The sequence below is a fragment of the Salvelinus alpinus genome, chromosome 22, assembly GCF_045679555.1.
Source record: "Salvelinus alpinus chromosome 22, SLU_Salpinus.1, whole genome shotgun sequence".
Classification (NCBI taxonomy): domain Eukaryota; kingdom Metazoa; phylum Chordata; class Actinopteri; order Salmoniformes; family Salmonidae; genus Salvelinus; species Salvelinus alpinus.
Window position 1 is genome coordinate 5,857,794 of NC_092107.1, and position 18,519 is coordinate 5,876,312.

Genomic DNA, 18,519 nt, shown 5'->3' on the forward strand with positions numbered 1-18,519 from the left:
ACTGTATATGCTGCCCCTTTCCCCCCTAACTTGTCTCCTCTTGATCTCCTGAATGCAATTTGTAAGATGCAGCTGCAAAGCATTTTTGGAGAAGTGTGCATTGCTTTACGTATATTTTGCACACTGCCTGTGACTGTTGCTGGTGGCGAGAGAGCTTTCAGGTAGCTAAAACTGATTATTTTTAAACTATTTGAGGTCCACTATGTCCCAGGACAGGCTTTGCAGTCTTGCCATGCTGTCCATTGAAAGTCAGTTAGCTAGAAAACTGGACTTGCTTATTTTCCAGTTGATATGTGTACTTAGTTCAAAAATCTGCTGCTGATTTGATTATTTTGTTTGTTATATTATTCCATAGATGATAATGATTTTTTATTTTATTTGAGGAGGTTAATGTATATTTAAGTTATTTTTATTTTAAGTTATTCTTTAATGTTAAGAGAATTCTCCATTCAAGAATTTTACCATTAACATTCCATTTAGACTGTAAAATATAGCCTTTAGCACATTTCTTATAGAGGGTATCAGTCTTGCATCAAATTGTGAATTCCACTATATGCAGAATGTTGCATGCATGTCTGCACAGTGTTATATTTTCACAGCTCACTGTCAGTAAATATTGTACTGTAAATATTGTACTACAAGAGAGTTGCAAGTCTGCAAAGGTAGAGTTATTTAAAGCTTTGAATGGGTCGATTGGGTTCTGGAGGTGTGTGGTTACAGCAATAGCGCAGGGTTGGTATGGCCTGTGGTGGTGTGGCCCAATGTGATATCTTTTCATGGGGCACAAAATCCCTGCCTCCAGCTACACCATGACGCTACCCTACAGAGTGCTGCAGAGGCTACTGTAGACCTTCATTGCAAAACAGTGTGTTTTAATCAGTTATTTGGTGGCGTGAATATATTTAGTATAGTTTTATCTAAAATGACTAACTTTAATGTTTCACTATTTAGAAATTCACTAATCAGGATGGTCCTCCCCTTCCTCCTCTGAGGAGCCTCCACTGATCAAATATACTAAAAGTACATGTACAGTTGAAGTCGGAAGTTACATACACCTTAGCTAAATACCTTTAAACTCAGTTTTTCACAATTCCTGACATTTAATCCTAGTAAAAAATCCCTGTCTTAGGTCAGTTAGGATCACCACTTTATTTTAAGATTGTGAAAAGTCAGAATAATAGTAGAGAGAATGATTTATTTCAGCTTTTATTTCTTTGATCACATTCCCAGTGGGTCAGAAGTTTACATACACTCAATTAGTATTTGGTAGCATTGCTTTTAAATTGTCTAACTTGGGTCAAATGTTTTGGGTAGCCTCCACAAGCTTCCCACAATAAGTTGGGTGAATTTTGGCCCATTCCTCCTGACAGAGCTGGTGTAACTGCGTCAAGTTTGTAGGCCTCCTTGCTAGCACACACTTTTTCAGTTCTGCCCACAAATTTTCTATATGATTGAGGTTAGGGTTTTGTGATGGCCACTCCAATACCTTGACTTTGTTGTCCGTAAGCCATTTTGCCACAACTTTGGAAGTATGCTTGGGGTCATTGTCCATTTGGAAGACCCATTTGCGACCAAGCTTTAACTTCCTTACTGATGTCTTGAGATGTTGCTTCAATATATCCACATGTTTTTCCTCCCTCATGATGCCATCTATTTTGTGATTTTTACCAGTTCCTCCTGCCGCAAAGCACTCCCACAACATGATGCTGCCACCCACGTGCTTCACGGTTGGGATGGGGTTCTTCGGCTTGCAAGCCTCCCCCTTTTTCCTCCAAACATAACGATGATCATTATGGCCAAACAGTTTACTGTGGATATAGATACGTTTGTACCTGTTTCCTCCAGCATCTTCAGAAGGTCATTTGCTGTTGTTCTGGGATTGATTTGCACTTTTCGCACCAAAGTGCGTTCATCTCTAGGAGACAGAACGCGTCTCCTTGCTGAGTGGTATGTCGGCTGCGTGGTCCCATGGTGTTTATACTTGCGTACTATTGTTTGTACAGATGAATGTTGTACCTTCAGGCGTTTGGAAATTGCTCCCAAGGATGAACCAGACTTGTGGAGGTCTACCATTTTTTTTCTGAGGTCTTGGCTGATTTCTTTAGATTTTCCCATGATGTCAAGTAGAGGCACTGAGTTTGAAGGTAGGCCTTGAAATACATCCACAGGTACACCTCCAATTGACTCAAATTATGTAAATTAGCCTATCAGAAGCCTCTAAAGCCATGACATTTTCTGGAATTTTCCAAGCTGTTTAAAGGCACATTCAACTTAGTGTATGTAAACTTCTGACCCACTGGAATTGTGATACAGTGAATTATAAGTCAAATAATCTGTCTGTAAACAATTGTTGAAAAAATTACTTGTGTCATGCACAAAGTAGATGTCCTAACCGACTTGCCAAAACTATAGTTTGTTAACAAGAAATTTGTGGAGTGGTTGAAAAAATTGTTTTAATGACTCCAACCTAAGTATATGTAAACTTCCAACTTCAACTGTAACAGTACACAACTAAACTATGGGTATATGCTGGACAATTGCCCAACAACAACAGGTACTTTGGCCATGTGACCTCACACTTGGCCCTTAAACCACTTAGTTCTTTGTCACAGAGCGAAATGCTCTGCTTGTCACATCACTTGGCCCTGCTGATGCAACTGATCAACAGCTTGACTGCTCTGAATAATGTCAACAACGTCTATAATCTTTAAACTCAATTAACTGTAAAGGAATAGAGAGAGAGTGAGAGAGAGGGGGATGGTTAGCTACTGAGGCCTCACAATGTAGGTCAATCCCCATCCCAGGAAGGCACTGGGTCATTTCACACAATATAGCTTCTCACTTCTCCTGGCCATGTAAAACAAGAGAGGTGACTGGATACGGCTCATTTAGTAAAAACTACACAGTGGATGAGACTTCAATAGACTGGCGTTAAAACAACAGCAGGATAGAGCGTTTTTTAACAAGAGACTGAGCCATGAAGCTGTCTTTATGAAAAGCGAGGGAGAGAGGAGAGGGAAAGAGGAGAGAGGGGGAAGGAGTCGAGAAAAGATGGCCAGAGTGGAAAAGGAACAGAGGGTGAAAGAGGGAGTGAAGTGACAGAGAGAGAAGAGAGGGAAAGAGAGAGAAAGCATACGAGAGAAAGTGAGTGTCTTGCCACAGAGGGAAGTGAGAAGTGTGACGGTGGCGGCAGTGCTACCCAGAGGAACTCTGAGCAGGCTTGTCCAAAGCCATCCCGTCAGAAGGAGAACTCATTAGGTTCATAACCTCTGGGATCAGCGGCGGGGCCCGCTGTCAGGTTGAGTCCGCCGCCTGGATAGTGATAAGGGCGAGTAATGAGGACAGAGAGAGAGAGAGGGGCCACGTCTTACTAAGCCCTGCTGATGGCCATAGAACAGCCCACACCAGCAGGGGAGCCAGAGAGCCTCTCCTCCCTGCCCTGCATAGCACTGGATCCACCACCCACCTGACCCACTAAACCAGGGGTGTCAAGCATACGGCCCATGGGGGGTTAAATCCAGCTCGCTAATAATCACTGAAATGTAAGCTAGACAGTCAGGGAGCATTGAAAATATTTTCAATGCAGCCCTCCGGACTTCATTGAAGACCGAATGCGGCCCCCGGTGAAAAATGAGTTTGACACCACTGCTCTTAACTCACAGCCGAAATAAAACAGCCTGTGAAGTGAGCTAATGACAGTCAATGACAGACTCTGTTGTTTGTGCATTTGAGAGTGTGTCTTTTCAAGTGTGTTTATGTATGTGAGAGTATGCGGTCTGCATGACTGTGTGTGCAAGTATGTGGGTCAGCATGGCTGCTAGTCCAGTCCAGAGCAGGATGGCCGTCAGCTTGATTCAACCCAGGGGTCTCATATCTATGACAGACCTTCCCCTTTCTGACCATCCCCCACAAACTCTACCCTTCCCTTTGCTGCTGACCTGCTCAGCATCAGCAGTAAAAACACTATCACTGATCTGGGATCTGGGCTTCCACTGACCCATGCTACTGTTGACCAAGAGATGGTCCAAGGAATCACTCCTGAAATGCTGTCACTTCCCAGCTGTCACTGAGTGAGGCAGTGTGTCTTGGTTTATAAACCAGTTAGCAGACTGTCTGGGGCTGGCATTTTCACCCACAAGATGAAAGAGAGAATGCATGATTTGGTTCTGGATTGATCCAAGGAAGGCTTGTCCTGCTCAATGCAACCAAACAGCACAGAGAGAGTCAGACTCCTTCCTGCACTGCCTCCAGACAGACACTGACCAGACTAGCAGACTAGACAAAGGTCATCACCAGAGAGTCTCCAGTCAACCAACCAGTAGCTTATCTCTATCCATTATCTGCCTCAGGTCTCTAGGCAGCCAATGAACCAATTGCTTATCTCTGTCTGAACCTTGCCTCAGCAAAAGGGGGCAAAGGCATGTGAGCATTGGGCTGTTCAGGGTGCAACTATGACCCCGGCTGCCTGTGCCCTGATAGCACAGGAGGCTGCTGAGGGGAGGACGGCTCATAGTAATGGCTGGAATGGAGTGAATGGAATGGTATCAAACACATGCAAACCATGCGTTTGTTGAGAACAAGTTGAGAACAAGTTCTCATTTACAACTGCGACCTGGCCAAGATAAAGCAAAGCAGTGCTACAAAAACAACAACACAGAGTTACATATAAACAAACGTACAGTCAATAACACAATAGAAAAATCTATGTACAGTGTGTGCAAATGTAGAAGATTAGGGAGGTAAGGCAATAAATAGGCCATAGAGGCGAAATAATTACAATTTAGCATTAACATTGGAGTGATAGACGTGCAGATGATGATGTGCAAGGAGATACTGGGGTGCAAAAGAGCAAAAAGATAAATAACAATATGGGGATGAGGTAGTTGGATGTGCTATTTACAGATTGGCTGTGATCGGTAAACTGCTCTGACAGCTGATGCTTAAAGTTAGAGAGGGAGATATGAGTCTCCAGCTTCAGTGATTTTTGCAATTCGTTCCAGTCATTAGCAGCAGAGAACTGGAAGGAAAGCCGACCAAAGTAGATGTTGGCTTTGGGGATGACCAGAGAAATATACCTGCTGGAGCGCGTGCTACGGGTGGGTGTTGCTATGGTGACCAGTGAGCTGATATAAGGCAGCGCTTTACCTAGCAAAGACTTATAGATGTCCTGGAGCCAGTGGGTTTGGCGGCAAATACAGTGGGGAGAACAAGTATTTGATACACTGCCGATTTTGCAGATTTTCCTACTTACAAAGCATGTAGAGGTCTGTCATTTTTATCATAGGTACACTTCAACTGTGAGAGACGGAATCTAAAACAAAAATCCAGAAAATCACATTGTATGATTTTTAAATAATTAATTTGCATTTTATTGCATGACATAAGTATTTGATCACCTACCAACCAGTAAGAATTCCGGCTCTCACAGACCTGTTAGTTTTTCTTTAAGAAGCCCTCCTGTTCTCCACTCATTACCTGTATTAACTGCACCTGTTTGAACTCGTTACCTGTATAAAAGACACCTGTCCACACACTCAATCAAACAGATTCCAACCTCTCCACAATGGCCAAGACCAGAGAGCTGTGTAAGGACATCAGGGATAAAATTGTAGACCTGCACAAGGCTGGGATGGGCTACAGGACAATAGGCAAGCAGCTTGGTGAGAAGGAAACAACTGTTGGCGCAATTATTAGAAAATGGAAGAAGTTCAAGATGACGGTCAATCACCCTCGGTCTGGGGCTCCATGCAAGATTTCACCTCGTGGGGCATCAATGATCATGAGGAAGGTGAGGGATCAGCCCAGAACTACACGGCAGGACCTGGTCAATGACCTGAAGAGAGCTGGGACCACAGTCTCAAAGAAAACCATTAGTAACACACTACGCCGTCATGGATTAAAATCCTGCAGCGCACGCAAGGTCCCCCTGCTTAAGCCAGTGCATGTCCAGGCCCGTCTGAAGTTTGCCAATGACCATCTGGATGATCCAGAGGAGGAATGGGAGAAGGTCATGTGGTCTGATGAGACAAAAATAGAGCTTTTTGGTCTAACTCCACTCGCCGTGTTTGGAGGAAGAAGAAGTATGAGTACAACCCCAAGAACACCATCCCAACCGTGAAGCATGGAGGTGGAAACATCATTCTTTGGGGATGCTTTTCTGCAAAGGGGACAGGACGACTGCACCGTATTGAGGGGAGGATGGATGGGGCCATGTATCGCGAGATCTTGGCCAACAACCTCCTTCCCTCAGTAAGAGCATTGAAGATGGGTCGTGGCTGGGTCTTCCAGCATGACAACGACACGAAGCACACAGCCATGGCAACTAAGGAGTGGCTCCGTAAGAAGCATCTCAAGGTCCTGGAGTGGCCTAGCCAGTCTCCAGACCTGAACCCAATAGAAAATCTTTGGAGGGAGCTGAAAGTCCGTATTGCCCAGCGACAGCCCCGAAACCTGAAGGATCTGGAGAAGATCTGTAGGGAGGAGTGGGCCAAAATCCCTGCTGCAGTGTGTGCAAACCTAGTCAAGAACTACAGGAAACGTATGATCTCTGTAATTGCAAATAAAGGTTTCTGTACCAAATATTAAGTTCTGCTTTTCTGATGTATCAAATACTTATGTCATGCAATAAAATGCAAATTAATTACTTAAAAATCATACAATGTGATTTTCTGGATTTTTGTTTTAGATTCCATCTCTCATAGTTGAAGTGTACCTATGATAAAAATTACAGACCTCTACATGCTTTGTAAGTAGGAAAACCTGCAAAATCGGCAGTGTATCAAATACTTGTTCTCCCCACTGTATGTAGCGATGTGTTCGATGAGTTCGATACCATTCAATTTATACTGTTCCATCCATTACTATGAGCCCATCCTCCCCAATTATGGTGAACCGGCCCGCCTGTGCTTGATAGTCTTAACCCCTCTCTGTGGTAGCCTCCTGGAGGGGCTCGCCTGTTAAGACAATGCCCTGGTACTACTGGGCCGTGAGTCTAGAATGTAGGAGAGGAGGGGAGGTGGGAGTGGGGGAGAGCTTGATGCTCATCGGCCCTGACAGAGCTGCGCTGGAGATAACCCTTGCACCAACCCTGCTGACACTCCAGTGAGCATGTGGCTAGGCTACCGGGCTACTCTGAGCAGAGTAGCCCCCCCCCCCCAACCCAAACATTGAGCACGCTCCACACGTGCTGATTGATGCACTATACAGTTGCAACTCAAGTGTGACAAAGGGGTGCCCACTTTTCAGTATCAACACATTGAACTACAGTATATTGACACATTTCCACATTGTATGGACAAAGTTGGGCATTGTATGCCCACTAATGCTGACTCCAATAGCATTAAAATAGGCCTACCTTCTAAAAAGTCTAGCCATGGTAAACCTGAGCATCTTAAGCACCCCATTCACACTATGAGTCTATTCAAGTCAATACAATTACATCACTTGGAATTTAACATCTAGGCCAGGGACAACCATTCATTTAAAGGAGGAAAAACTACCCTGTGGTGGTGTCTGGTCATTCACTGGTGCCACTCAGAGGACTGTGTGCTGTGATCGACTCAGCTGTCGTTTGTCTGACCCTGTACTTTCCATCTTTCCCCTGATAGATCATCCTGAACTCGATGCACAAGTACCAGCCTCGGCTCCACATCGTCAAGGCCGACGAGAACAACGCATTTGGGTCTAAGAACACAGCCTACTGCACTCACGTGTTTCACGAGACAGCCTTCATCTCTGTCACCTCCTACCAGAACCATAAGGTACCGTATGTGTGCCACCCATGTAGTTGTCCACCTGCTATCTGATGTTCAACGTCTGCTGCACACAGTCTGACACGTTTCTAATGTCAGTAATACGAGAGCATGTCTTCAAAACACTATCTGCAGGAGAAATGTTCCAAATCATAGAAAGACTATTTTTGACTGAACATTTGACTTTCATGATGAGTCTCAAGTGCAGTGACAAGATATGTTGCTGTCTTCTCAGATAACTCAGCTGAAGATCGAGAACAACCCGTTTGCCAAGGGTTTCCGTGGCAGCGATGAAGGGGACCTGCGTGTCTCCAGACTCCAGGGGTATGTTCTGTATGTTTATGGGAACGTGCCACTCAATACAAAAGTATATGGAATACTTACTTTATCATGGAAACAATTCTTCTTTTGGGACAGTACATCATTCATTGGAATCATTTGTTCCTTTTGGAACTTGTTCCATTTCTTCCTTTATCTGTGCTTGCTTCCTTTAATACATCACTCTCTCTCTGCTAAGCAGAATCTGTAACGGAAGTATTGGGAAGTAGTGAACTACATTTAGTTCAACTAGTGATTTAATTCAATTTTGCAGTAACTTGGTCATAGTTGAACTAAATTCAAATCTTGGTAGTGTTTTACCATGTAGTGGTGTAGCTAACTACTGGAACTACAGACAACTTTTTTAACAAAAATAAAATATCGGTGAAGTAGGCAAGAATTGACTTTTTTTTATACTTTTTTTTTTAACATCAGACCTGCCTAATTCTCACTTTTTGTGTTTAATAGGCTAAATTACACATTCTGTTAACTTCTGGCTCCAGAGTGAACTGTTCTTGCAATTTGTAGTCTATGACATTTCAGATTTAGAAGTAGTTTGGATGTAATTAACCACTTTTTCTAAGTAAATTTAGTTAAGTAAGCTATATTTTTCTTAAGGGTAGCTTTCATGTAGGTTAACTTCTTCCAGTATGACGTAATTGGTAGCTTGATAAACTATATTTTCAGAGTAGCTTCCCCAACACTAACACTAATCCTTCTGTTCTTGTTTTCCCTTCTTCCTCTCTGTAGAAAAGACTACCCAGTGATTTCTAAGAACATGGTTCGCCAGAGGCTCCTCTCCTCACATAGTCACCGGACGGGGAAGCTGGGAGCTGGGGTACACCTGTCGGGGCACCCCCAGGTCCTGTCCCACTACCAGTACGAGGGTGGGGTGCCCCTGGGGAACTCAGACCACCAGGAACACATCTCCAATTCCTTCCCTCCAAGCCGAGAGCCCAGTCTGCTCTACCACTGCTTCAAACACAAAGGTGGGTTAGCTACAGACCTACCTGAACATCTCCACACCTGTCAATCACTGAAAATGGGCAGTCCTCATTAGTTTTTCAGAAAACTTTGTTGTCTTGCAACACATCTTTTGGTGCTACACATCAATATCACACAATATAAATGGCTTGGTACACAGTTCCAAACAGTATAAAGAAGCATCATAGGTCAGCAGGGTGATACATTGAGTTTTTTCACTCAGTGATGATGATTTAATCTTCATTTCTTTACAGATAACACCAGGCAGTTGGAACTGGGTTTTAAACGGCCATATCTGGACACAACGCTTCCAGCAGTCTCAGAGGAACACTACTTCTGCTCTCCTCCCACATACGAGCCTCCACTGCTGTCCCACCCCTATTGCGGTGAGGCCATAAGCTCCAGGGAGGCCTGTATGTATGGAGGGATGGAGGGAGAGAATGGGTACGGGGCTGGGGGTGCTGACGACCTGGCTCCCCCCTCTCTGAACTGCAACATGTGGGCGTCGGTGCAGCCTTACCCGCGGTACAGCGTGCAGACAGTGGAGGCTGTCCCCTACCAGCCCTTCACTGCTCACTTCACCAGTACTGCCACCGCCACCTCCGTGGTGCCCCACCACACCCCCACCGGACCCCCACGCCCCCAGTCCGACATAGGAATTTACAGTCCAGCCACAGCACAGCGAGGCCTGGCCACCATCCCCTCGTCGTCCTCCATCTCGTCTTCCTCTCCCCCGGTTCCTGGTTCCAGTGGTAGTAGGCCGGTGTGCCATCCTTCTCTGTACCACAGGAAGCCTGGGCCTGGGTCTCCTCTCCGGCCTCACAGGGAATTCTCGGCCTTCCCAACACAGAGCACCCCCCCATCCATCCGGGACCCATCCTACCAGTACCAGATGGGGCAGAGCAGTGTAGGGGCCCACTGGAATGATAGCTAGGGCTAGGGAGTGCTGTGTGGCTCCTGAGGCAGCAGCGATGTCCACCCATCCGGTCAGTTCAGAATCAGCCAGCCAGCCAACTTTGAACTGCCTGTGAGGCATCTGAAATTAGATTATGTTGAAATACAGCCATGATGACCATGATGAAGCCATAGTAGTTTAGCATGAGGAGAAGCAGATCAGAGTGACCGAACTCCAATAGAAGCCTACATCTGCCTAAAAGATCTGCGCCTTCAGATCCATGTTATCCTGACTGGAGGAACATTGTGACTGTGATGATGATAATGAGTATTCCAGAGGAAGAACCCCTCTATAGAATTATGCAAAAGCATGCCATATAATGGCTTAAAAAAATCTTCCAAAACGTTCAATGTCAAACAATGCCAAAAGGAGATGTGTTCAGCAAAGTGAAAAATATCCATTATGCCTTTGAAGTAGTGTGTTTATGGTTAAGATGGACACGTACCAGTAATGAATTGATTAAGGTTTCTAAGAAAAACATTTAAATGCAAAACCTGATCATATTATTATCAGCAAATGAGGGAGTGGGACATGGATGTGTAAAGAGATTGAAGTAACAGGCCAAGTGTTTTGTTGAAACTTTGAGTAAAGCCTTCATTTCATTTTGCCATCTCTGCTTGTATTGAGATACTTTGCCAGTTAGAAATCTGTTGAACTTGTAAACATGGGCTGCAGGTGAACTACACAACAAGCCCACCCATGCAGTCCATTTGAGCAGAGCTTAAGTGTGTGTAGTTCTAGATCTCATCTTCAACCATACTCCTCTGCTAGCCATATTGTAAGCTAGCGTGACACCACTAAGCATGAAGCCAAACGGCCCTTAGTTAGCGGTAACCCAAGTCTTTGAACCACAATAGGGCAGTAATCGCTTAGCACTTTGGCTCCAAACCTGCAGTCCGTTCCGAAGCAGCGTTCCCGCCTGTTGAAGTGAGACTTCAGAGAAGGTCCCTGGCCAACCAGATGGGAGCTTAAGGAATCATTGTTAAGCCAACGCTAGTGCAGAACACAGAGCTCTGCACAAATCCCAGCCCCAAATGACTGCGTTGGAAAAATCCTTACAAGACTGCAAATGTAAAACAGCCCGAGTGGGACGGGCGAGGAGCCACATTGTGAAGTCAAGCTGAGCTGAACTGAAGCAGGGACGACTGGGTAACATTCAGCCCGGCCTGTCTGACCTTGATAGTAGGAATGGGTAATAATAGAACAATATGGTGGGTCTATTACCTAGCAGACCCACGTTATCTCTTCATTATTACATTTTTTTCCGATATAACTTTTAAAAATATTTTTTTCTCCCAAACATGATGAAATAAATATTTGAATGTTGTTGCTTAGCGTTATGTAAAAAAAAGTAAACGGTCAACAGAGTACCTTTGCGGATGTATTGTACTGGTAATAATAATGGTAATGGTTATTACCTTGGCTATCTTGGATTCAGTCTGAATTTAACGTCCGTCTATCCTCCACTTGCACTTACTTGTCATTGGTGATCTAAGACACATAAACTCACATCAATCATTACGGGCGGCAGGTAGCCTAGCAGGTTAGAGCGTTGGGCCCACAGAAATATTAATTATATTTCTATTGTTGGGCCAGTCACCAAAAGGTCGCTAGTTCGAATCCTCTAGCCCGACAAGGTGAAACATCTTTCGATGTGCCCTTGAGCAAGGCACTTAACCCTAATTGCTCCATGGTCGCCGCAGATAATGGAACATCCTGGCCATGACCCCACTCTTGGGGAGAGGTGGGATATGCAAAAAACACTTTTCCAATTCACAATTGTACATTTGTGTAATAGGACAGATAAGCACCCACCAAATTATTATTATTAAAAACCAATCAAGCTACCAACGACATTATTAAACATAAACAACAACTACACCCACCTAAATGGCATCAAACCATGAACATTGACTGGGTTAGTTAGTTATCCGTCAAGTGAAATCATTTGTGTGTATGTCATATGTCAGTGTGTGTGTGTGTGTGTGTCAGGGCAGCGTGGCTGTACAGTACAGTATGTGTACAGTATGTAGATGAATGGGTGAGGTAAAGGAACACATCCCAGGGCATACATACATACCGGTACTGTAGCCCTCTGCTTTCTCACACACAGCAATCATTAGGGTCCTGAGTTATGGTTCTGCCCTGGGTCTTGTCAGTGCCTCCTCTCTCTCTCTTCCTTGTTCTCTCTCTCTTGTCTTCATTCTTTCTCTCGCCCTCATTCTCTTTCTCTGTCTCTAGGAGAACTTCCCACTCCAACAAATCAATGTTCAGAGATCTAGGGTCTTCAAACAGGATGAAATGTCTACCATGTCAAACGGTGGGTGAGAACTTATAATGGCGATTAGACCTTTCTTTGTCTGATAAGAGAGGCGCTTATTTTTTTGTAAACAGAGATCATGTTAGTATCTTGAACATTAATTATATTTGTACTTAAAATGACAGTGGCTATGCATGTATTTTCCCATATGCTGTATGGGCAACTTAGGTTATGTATACACTTTTACTGGTGTGACAAACATCCCACAATACATACACCACAGATAAAATAAATAAAGATAATTTCCTCTCTGAAATGGATGTAGAAATTATTGGATGTGGGGCCTTGCAGTGTGTCTACACAAGAGAACCTAACCATTGTGGGTACAAATCATCATATTACCATAAGAAATATTTACAGTAATATACAATATAAAATATCTGGTCTAATTGGGCTTCCGAGTGGCGCAGCGGTCTAAGGCACATATATAACAAATCCCCGAGGTGCATTATTGCTATTATAAACTGGTTACGGTAGGCAATTAAGGTCACAGTTATGAAAACTTAGGACACTAAAGAGGCCTTTCTACTGACTCTGAAAAACACCAAAAGAAAGATGCCCAGGGTCCCTGCCCGGACTGATATACCAAGGCTGTTAGCCAATCAGCATTCAGGGCTCGAACCACCCAGTTTATAATTAGTAATAAACCATGTGTATTGTAATATACACAAGTGTGTTCTTCTCACATGTGCAGACAGGAGGAAATATGGTTAGGATGGCCGTGTATGTGTGGAGGATATGGTGGTTGTGAAGCTGAGGAGTTAGACTGACCTCCATGTGTCTATGGAGGATGTCCAACTGAATGCAGGTGGTTCTACTGGGCGGGACAATAGGTCTGGAGTATTGAGCAGAATTGGACGATTTTATAATCAGAAAACTAAGTAATTCAGACTAAGTCAAGAGTTATTTGACTACAAAATTATTTCTATTGATTTGATTGTCCTACGATGGCTGAGGCCAACGATGACTAACAGAAACCATGCTATGGTGTGAGAGGTGAGGACAAAGAAATAAAAGCATCATGTGGTTTGAACAAAAAAAATCTGTAAAACAGGAGACACCCAAAAGCCACTCTTAAGAACCTACTGGGAAAAAAGGTTAATTCTCATTCTTAAATTTATGATGACCTTTTTTCGGCTGTAGCTCGAATAGAGCATAAAAAGACAGACGTAGCAGTAGACCTACATTTATACTAACTTTCCACATAAAACACAGTCTATCTCTGTTATAAAGAAGCCACGTTTAAGCCCTTTGCAGAGCACAGTGTGTCCCCACTCTAGAGCTGCGGAGGTATGGCAGTGTATCTAAACTCAGCAAAAAAAGAAACGTCCCTTTTTCAGGACCCTTTCTTTCAAAGATAATTCGTAAAAATCGAAATAACTTCACAGATCTTCATTGTAAAGGGTTTAAACACTGTTTCCCATGCTTGTTCAGTGAACCATAAACAATTAATGAACATGGACCTGTGGAACGGTCTTTAAGACACTAGCAGCTTACAGACGGTAGGCAATTAAGGTCACAGTTATGAAAACTTAGGACACTAAAGAGGCCTTTCTACTGACTCTGAAAAACACCAAAAGAAAGATGCCCAGGGTCCCTGCTCATCTGCGTGAACGTGCCTTAGGCATGCTGCAAGGAGGCATGAGGACTGCAGATGTGGCCAGCGCAATAAATTACAATGTCCGTACTGTGAGAGGCCGAAGACGACGCTACAGGGAGACAGGATGGACAGCTGATCGTCCTCGCAGTGGCAGACCCAGACCACGTGTAACAACACCTGCACAGGATCGGTACATCCGAACATGACACCTGCGTGACAGGTACAGGATGGCAACAACAACTGCCCGAGTTACACCAGAAACGCACAATCCCTCCATCAGTGCTCAAACTGTCCGCAATAGGCTGAGAGAGGCTGGACTGAGGCCTTGTAGGCCTGTTGTAAAGCAGGTCCTCACCAGACATCACCGGCAACAACGTCGCCTATGGGCACAAGCCCACAGTCGCTGGACCAGACAGGACTGGCAAAAAGTGCTCTTCACTGACAAGTCGCGGTTTTATCTCACCAGGGGTGATGGTCGGATTCACGTTTATCGTCGAAGGAATGAGCGTTACACCGAGGCCTGTACTCTGGAGCGGGATCGATTTGGAGGTGGAGGGTCCGTCATGGTCTGGGGCGGTGTGTCACAGCATCATCGGACTGAGCTTGTTGTCATTGCAGGCAATCTCAACGCTGTGCGTTACAGGGAAGACATCCTCCTCCCTCATGTGGTACCCTTCCTGCAGGCTCATCTTGACATGACCCTCCAGCATGACAATGCCTCCAGTCATACTGCTCGTTCTGTGCGTGATTTCCTGCAAGACAGGAATGTCAGTGTTCTGCCATGGTCAGCGAAGAGCCTAGATCTCAATCCCATTGAGCACGTCTGGGACCTGTTGGAGGGTGAGGGTGAGGGCTAGGGCCATTCCCCCCAGAAATGTTCTGGAACTTGCAGGTGCCTTGGTGGAAGAGTGGGGTATCATCTCACAGCAAGAACTGGCAAATATGGTGCAGTCATGAGGAGGAGATGCTCTGCAGTACTTAATGCAGCTGGTGTCCACACCAGATACTGACTGTTACTTTTGATTTTGACCCCCCCTTTGTTCAGGGACACATTATTAAATTTCTGTTAGTCACATGCCTGTGGAACTTGTTCAGTTTATGTCTCAGTTGTTGAATCTTGTTATGTTCATACAAATATTTACACATGTTAAGTTTGCTGAAAATATTCACAGTTGACAGTGAGAGGATGTTTCTTTTTTTGCTGAGTTCATGTCTCCGTCCCAAATGGAATCCTATTCCCATTATAGTGCACTACCTTTCAAAAGTCATTTGGGATGCAACCTATCTGTGAGAACCTGACAGGGGGGCCTAGGGTTCCATCTGGAACTCATTGGTGCTGAGATCTAGCTGTGCCGGTGCCTCTTTCCCCTGCCTCTCTACACTCCACGCTGCCCTTTCTTTCCCATACCGCTGTCGTCCCATAATCCCGTCTGAGAGCTGCCTGGTGGTGCGTTCCAAATGGCACCCGATTCCCTATATAGTGCCCTACTTTTGACTAGAGCCATATGGGCCCTGGTAAAAAATAGGGCACTTCATAGGGAATAGGGTGCTATTTTGAACACACACCTGGGCTGGGTGGTACCCACTCTGACCCACTCTGATGGGCTTAACTGGGCTGCCTTGTAAAAAATATCTGACTCCTTCTCTCCTTCAGCCCAGCCCAGGCACTCTGAAAACACGCTTTAAATAGTGGAGGGGGGATTTAATAACAAGTCCATTACGGCCTTTCTGGTGCCCTGTAAATAGTCAATTAGTGGATGATTCTGATTTGATCCACATGCAGAGAGATCCGCTGTGGGGGAGGAGGGAGGAGAGAAGAGGACGGTGGGAGGAGTGTGTGTGCAGCATGGTTTGGCGTGTTTCCCTCAAGCCACAGCCGTTGGAGCTGGTGGGGTGAGACAGAGATATCCCTGCCCTGAGCACCAGGTAGGGTAGGGAGGTAGAAGATGTAGGAGGCCAGTAGAGTGGTGGCGTTGGGGCATCATCCCACATCCTCCTCTAACCCATCTTGAGGTCAACCTAATACACCACACAGAGGGAACCCTAGGAACTCTGAATTCTTCCTTCTGAAGGGTGTGTGTAGGTGTGTTGGGAGTGTATGTATGTATGTGATGTGTGTGTGCTGATAGGGGGGGGGGGCTGCGGCGGGTTCAACTCTCCGGTGGTGGGACACTTAACTGTGGCGGTGTCCCTTGATCAAAGGTAGGGCCTACATCTGGTGAGCTCCACTAAACCCCACTGTATGAAACTGGGCTCCCACTTTAATAAGTGGCTTTGGATAAAAGCATCAGTAAAAATGAACAATTATATTGTGAGTGCTCCCTGGATTAGGGCGTTAGGGATGAAATGGGGGGTGTGGATTAAGTGTTTTATCCAGCAGATTAAGTAAGAGTTCCACGAGCTTTGTTGAGATCGCTGAGTCGTCGCTGTGCAACGTGAGTAGAATGATGGTGATGGCAGTGGAACACAGAACAAACAAGCTCTAGAACTTTTAAGAACTAAGATTGAAACCCTCTGCTTTAGCATTACGGCTCAATCTAATTGGCCCTAAAACCAATCAGAGCACAGCACTTATAACGTGGTAGAAGCGGGTTGCCATCCAAATCCATAGTTACCTCAGCTCAGTGAAATATGCACGTTGCTGGAGGGAGCAAACAGAACAGAACAGGATCTCATTATGGGCTGTTGTGATGGAAGGAGGCTCTGAACTGCTTTGATGATGCAGATGCATGGTCTAAAAATGACCTCATCTTTCTCCGCATAGCTCTGATTAAAGCCAGTGTTTATCGAAGTGAATGTATTGTGTGTGTTGGAATATGTGTGTGATGTTGCACGAGTATACACTGTGTGGGTGAGACATTCATTTTCAGAGGTTTGCGTGTCCAGCGTTCTTCTCCTCCTTTGCCAAGGCTGAGTCTCCTTAGCCAATCAGCACCTCTCTTATTGTCTCCCGACCCTCTCCTCCCTCCTCCTCTATCTCTGCTCCAGCCACGAAAACAGCAGTGTCCCTGAGCCTGAGCAGTGGGCACAAGGAACACAACAAACATGCCCAATGACAGTGTCCAAGTCTATAGTTCTCTCTCTCACAAACGCACGCACACACACACACAAAACTAGAGGTGCGAATTGCCAGGGACCTCACGATACAATATTATCCCTATACTTAGATGCAGATATGATATGTATTGCGATTCTCACAATTCTATATGTATTGCAGTTCGATACTGTGAATTAAATGCGATTTGATGTTACAAACATATTGCTCACTATATGTCTGAGAGCATGAGCATGAGAACGCGTTTCGGACAGTCTGGGAAATAAAAGTGCTGAAAACCCGTTGGCGCACTATTTAAAAAAGAAGATGGAGAACAAGCTTTTGGGTCAGGTACAGCCGATTAGCGCTAGCTAACGCTACCTACAGTTGCAAAAAAATTGTTTACTTGAAATCAAATATCAACATAATATCATCCAAAAATAATATCGCGATATGTAACTGTATCGATTTCCCCCCATTACTACACAAAACAATAATACATTCCCAGAAAAAAACCTACACAAGTACCCCAACTTGAGGGACACATACACTTCCGTTCAAAAGTTTGAGGTCACTTAGAAATGTCCTTGTTTTCCATGAAAACATACATGAAATGAGTTGCAAAATGAATAGGAAATATAGTCAAGACGTTGATTAAAAATAATGATTTTTATTGAAATAAAAACTGTGTCTTTCAAACTTTGCTTTCGTCAAAGAATCCTCCATTTGCAGCATTTACCTTTGGCATTCTAGATTTCCCCCACGCTTCCTGAATCACCTCCCACAAGTTGGAATGGCTTGATGGGCACTTCTTACGTACCATACGGTCAAGCTGCTCCCACAACAGCTCAATAGGGTTGAGATCCGGTGACTGTCCTGGCCACTCTGTTATAGACAGAGTACCAGCTGACTGCTTCTTCCCTAAATAGTTATTGCACAGTTTGGAGCTGTGCTTTGGGTCATTGTCCTGTTGAAGGAGGAAATTGGCTCCAATTAAGCGCCGTCCGCAGGGTATGGCATGGTGTTGCAAAATGGAGTGATAGCCTTCCTTCTTCAAGATCCCTTTTACCCTGTACAAATCTCCCACTTTACCACCACCAAAGCACCCCCAGACCATCACATTGCCTCCACCATGCTTCACAGATGGTGTCAAGCACTCCTCCAGCATCTTTCATTTTTTCTGCATCTCACGAATGTTCTTCTTTGTGATCCGAACACCTCAAACTTAGATTCGTCTGTCCATAACACTTTTTCCCAATCTTCCTCTGTCCAGTGTGTGTGTTCTTTTGGCCATCTTAATCTTTACTTTTTATTGGCCAGTCTGAGATATGTATTTTTCTTTGCAACTCTGCCTCTTCACTGTTGACGTTGAGACTGGTGTATTGCAGGTACTATTTCATGAAGCTGCCAGTTGAGGACTTGTGAGGTGTCTGTTTCTCAAACTCAACACTCTAATGTACTTGTCCTCTTGCTCAGTTGTGCACCAGGGCCTCCCACTCCTCTTTCTGTTCTGGTGAGAGCCAGTTTGCGCTGTTCTGTGAAGGAAGTAGTACACAG

General features: G+C 44.8%; 1 protein-coding gene across 1 annotated transcript in view; it reads left to right on the forward strand.

Annotated features, from left to right (window-relative positions):
* The window catches only part of LOC139548861 (T-box transcription factor TBX4-like), a 36,039-nt gene extending 23,455 nt beyond the window's left edge, over nt 1-12,584 (forward strand). The window contains exons 6-9 of the mRNA XM_071358758.1: nt 7,608-7,760; nt 7,987-8,075; nt 8,820-9,058; nt 9,308-12,584. Of these exons, the coding sequence (XP_071214859.1) occupies nt 7,608-7,760; nt 7,987-8,075; nt 8,820-9,058; nt 9,308-9,987 (1,161 nt within the window). The 3' untranslated portion in view covers nt 9,988-12,584. The remainder of the gene's footprint in view (nt 1-7,607; nt 7,761-7,986; nt 8,076-8,819; nt 9,059-9,307) is intronic.
* The last annotated feature ends 5,935 nt before the right edge of the window (nt 12,585-18,519 follow it).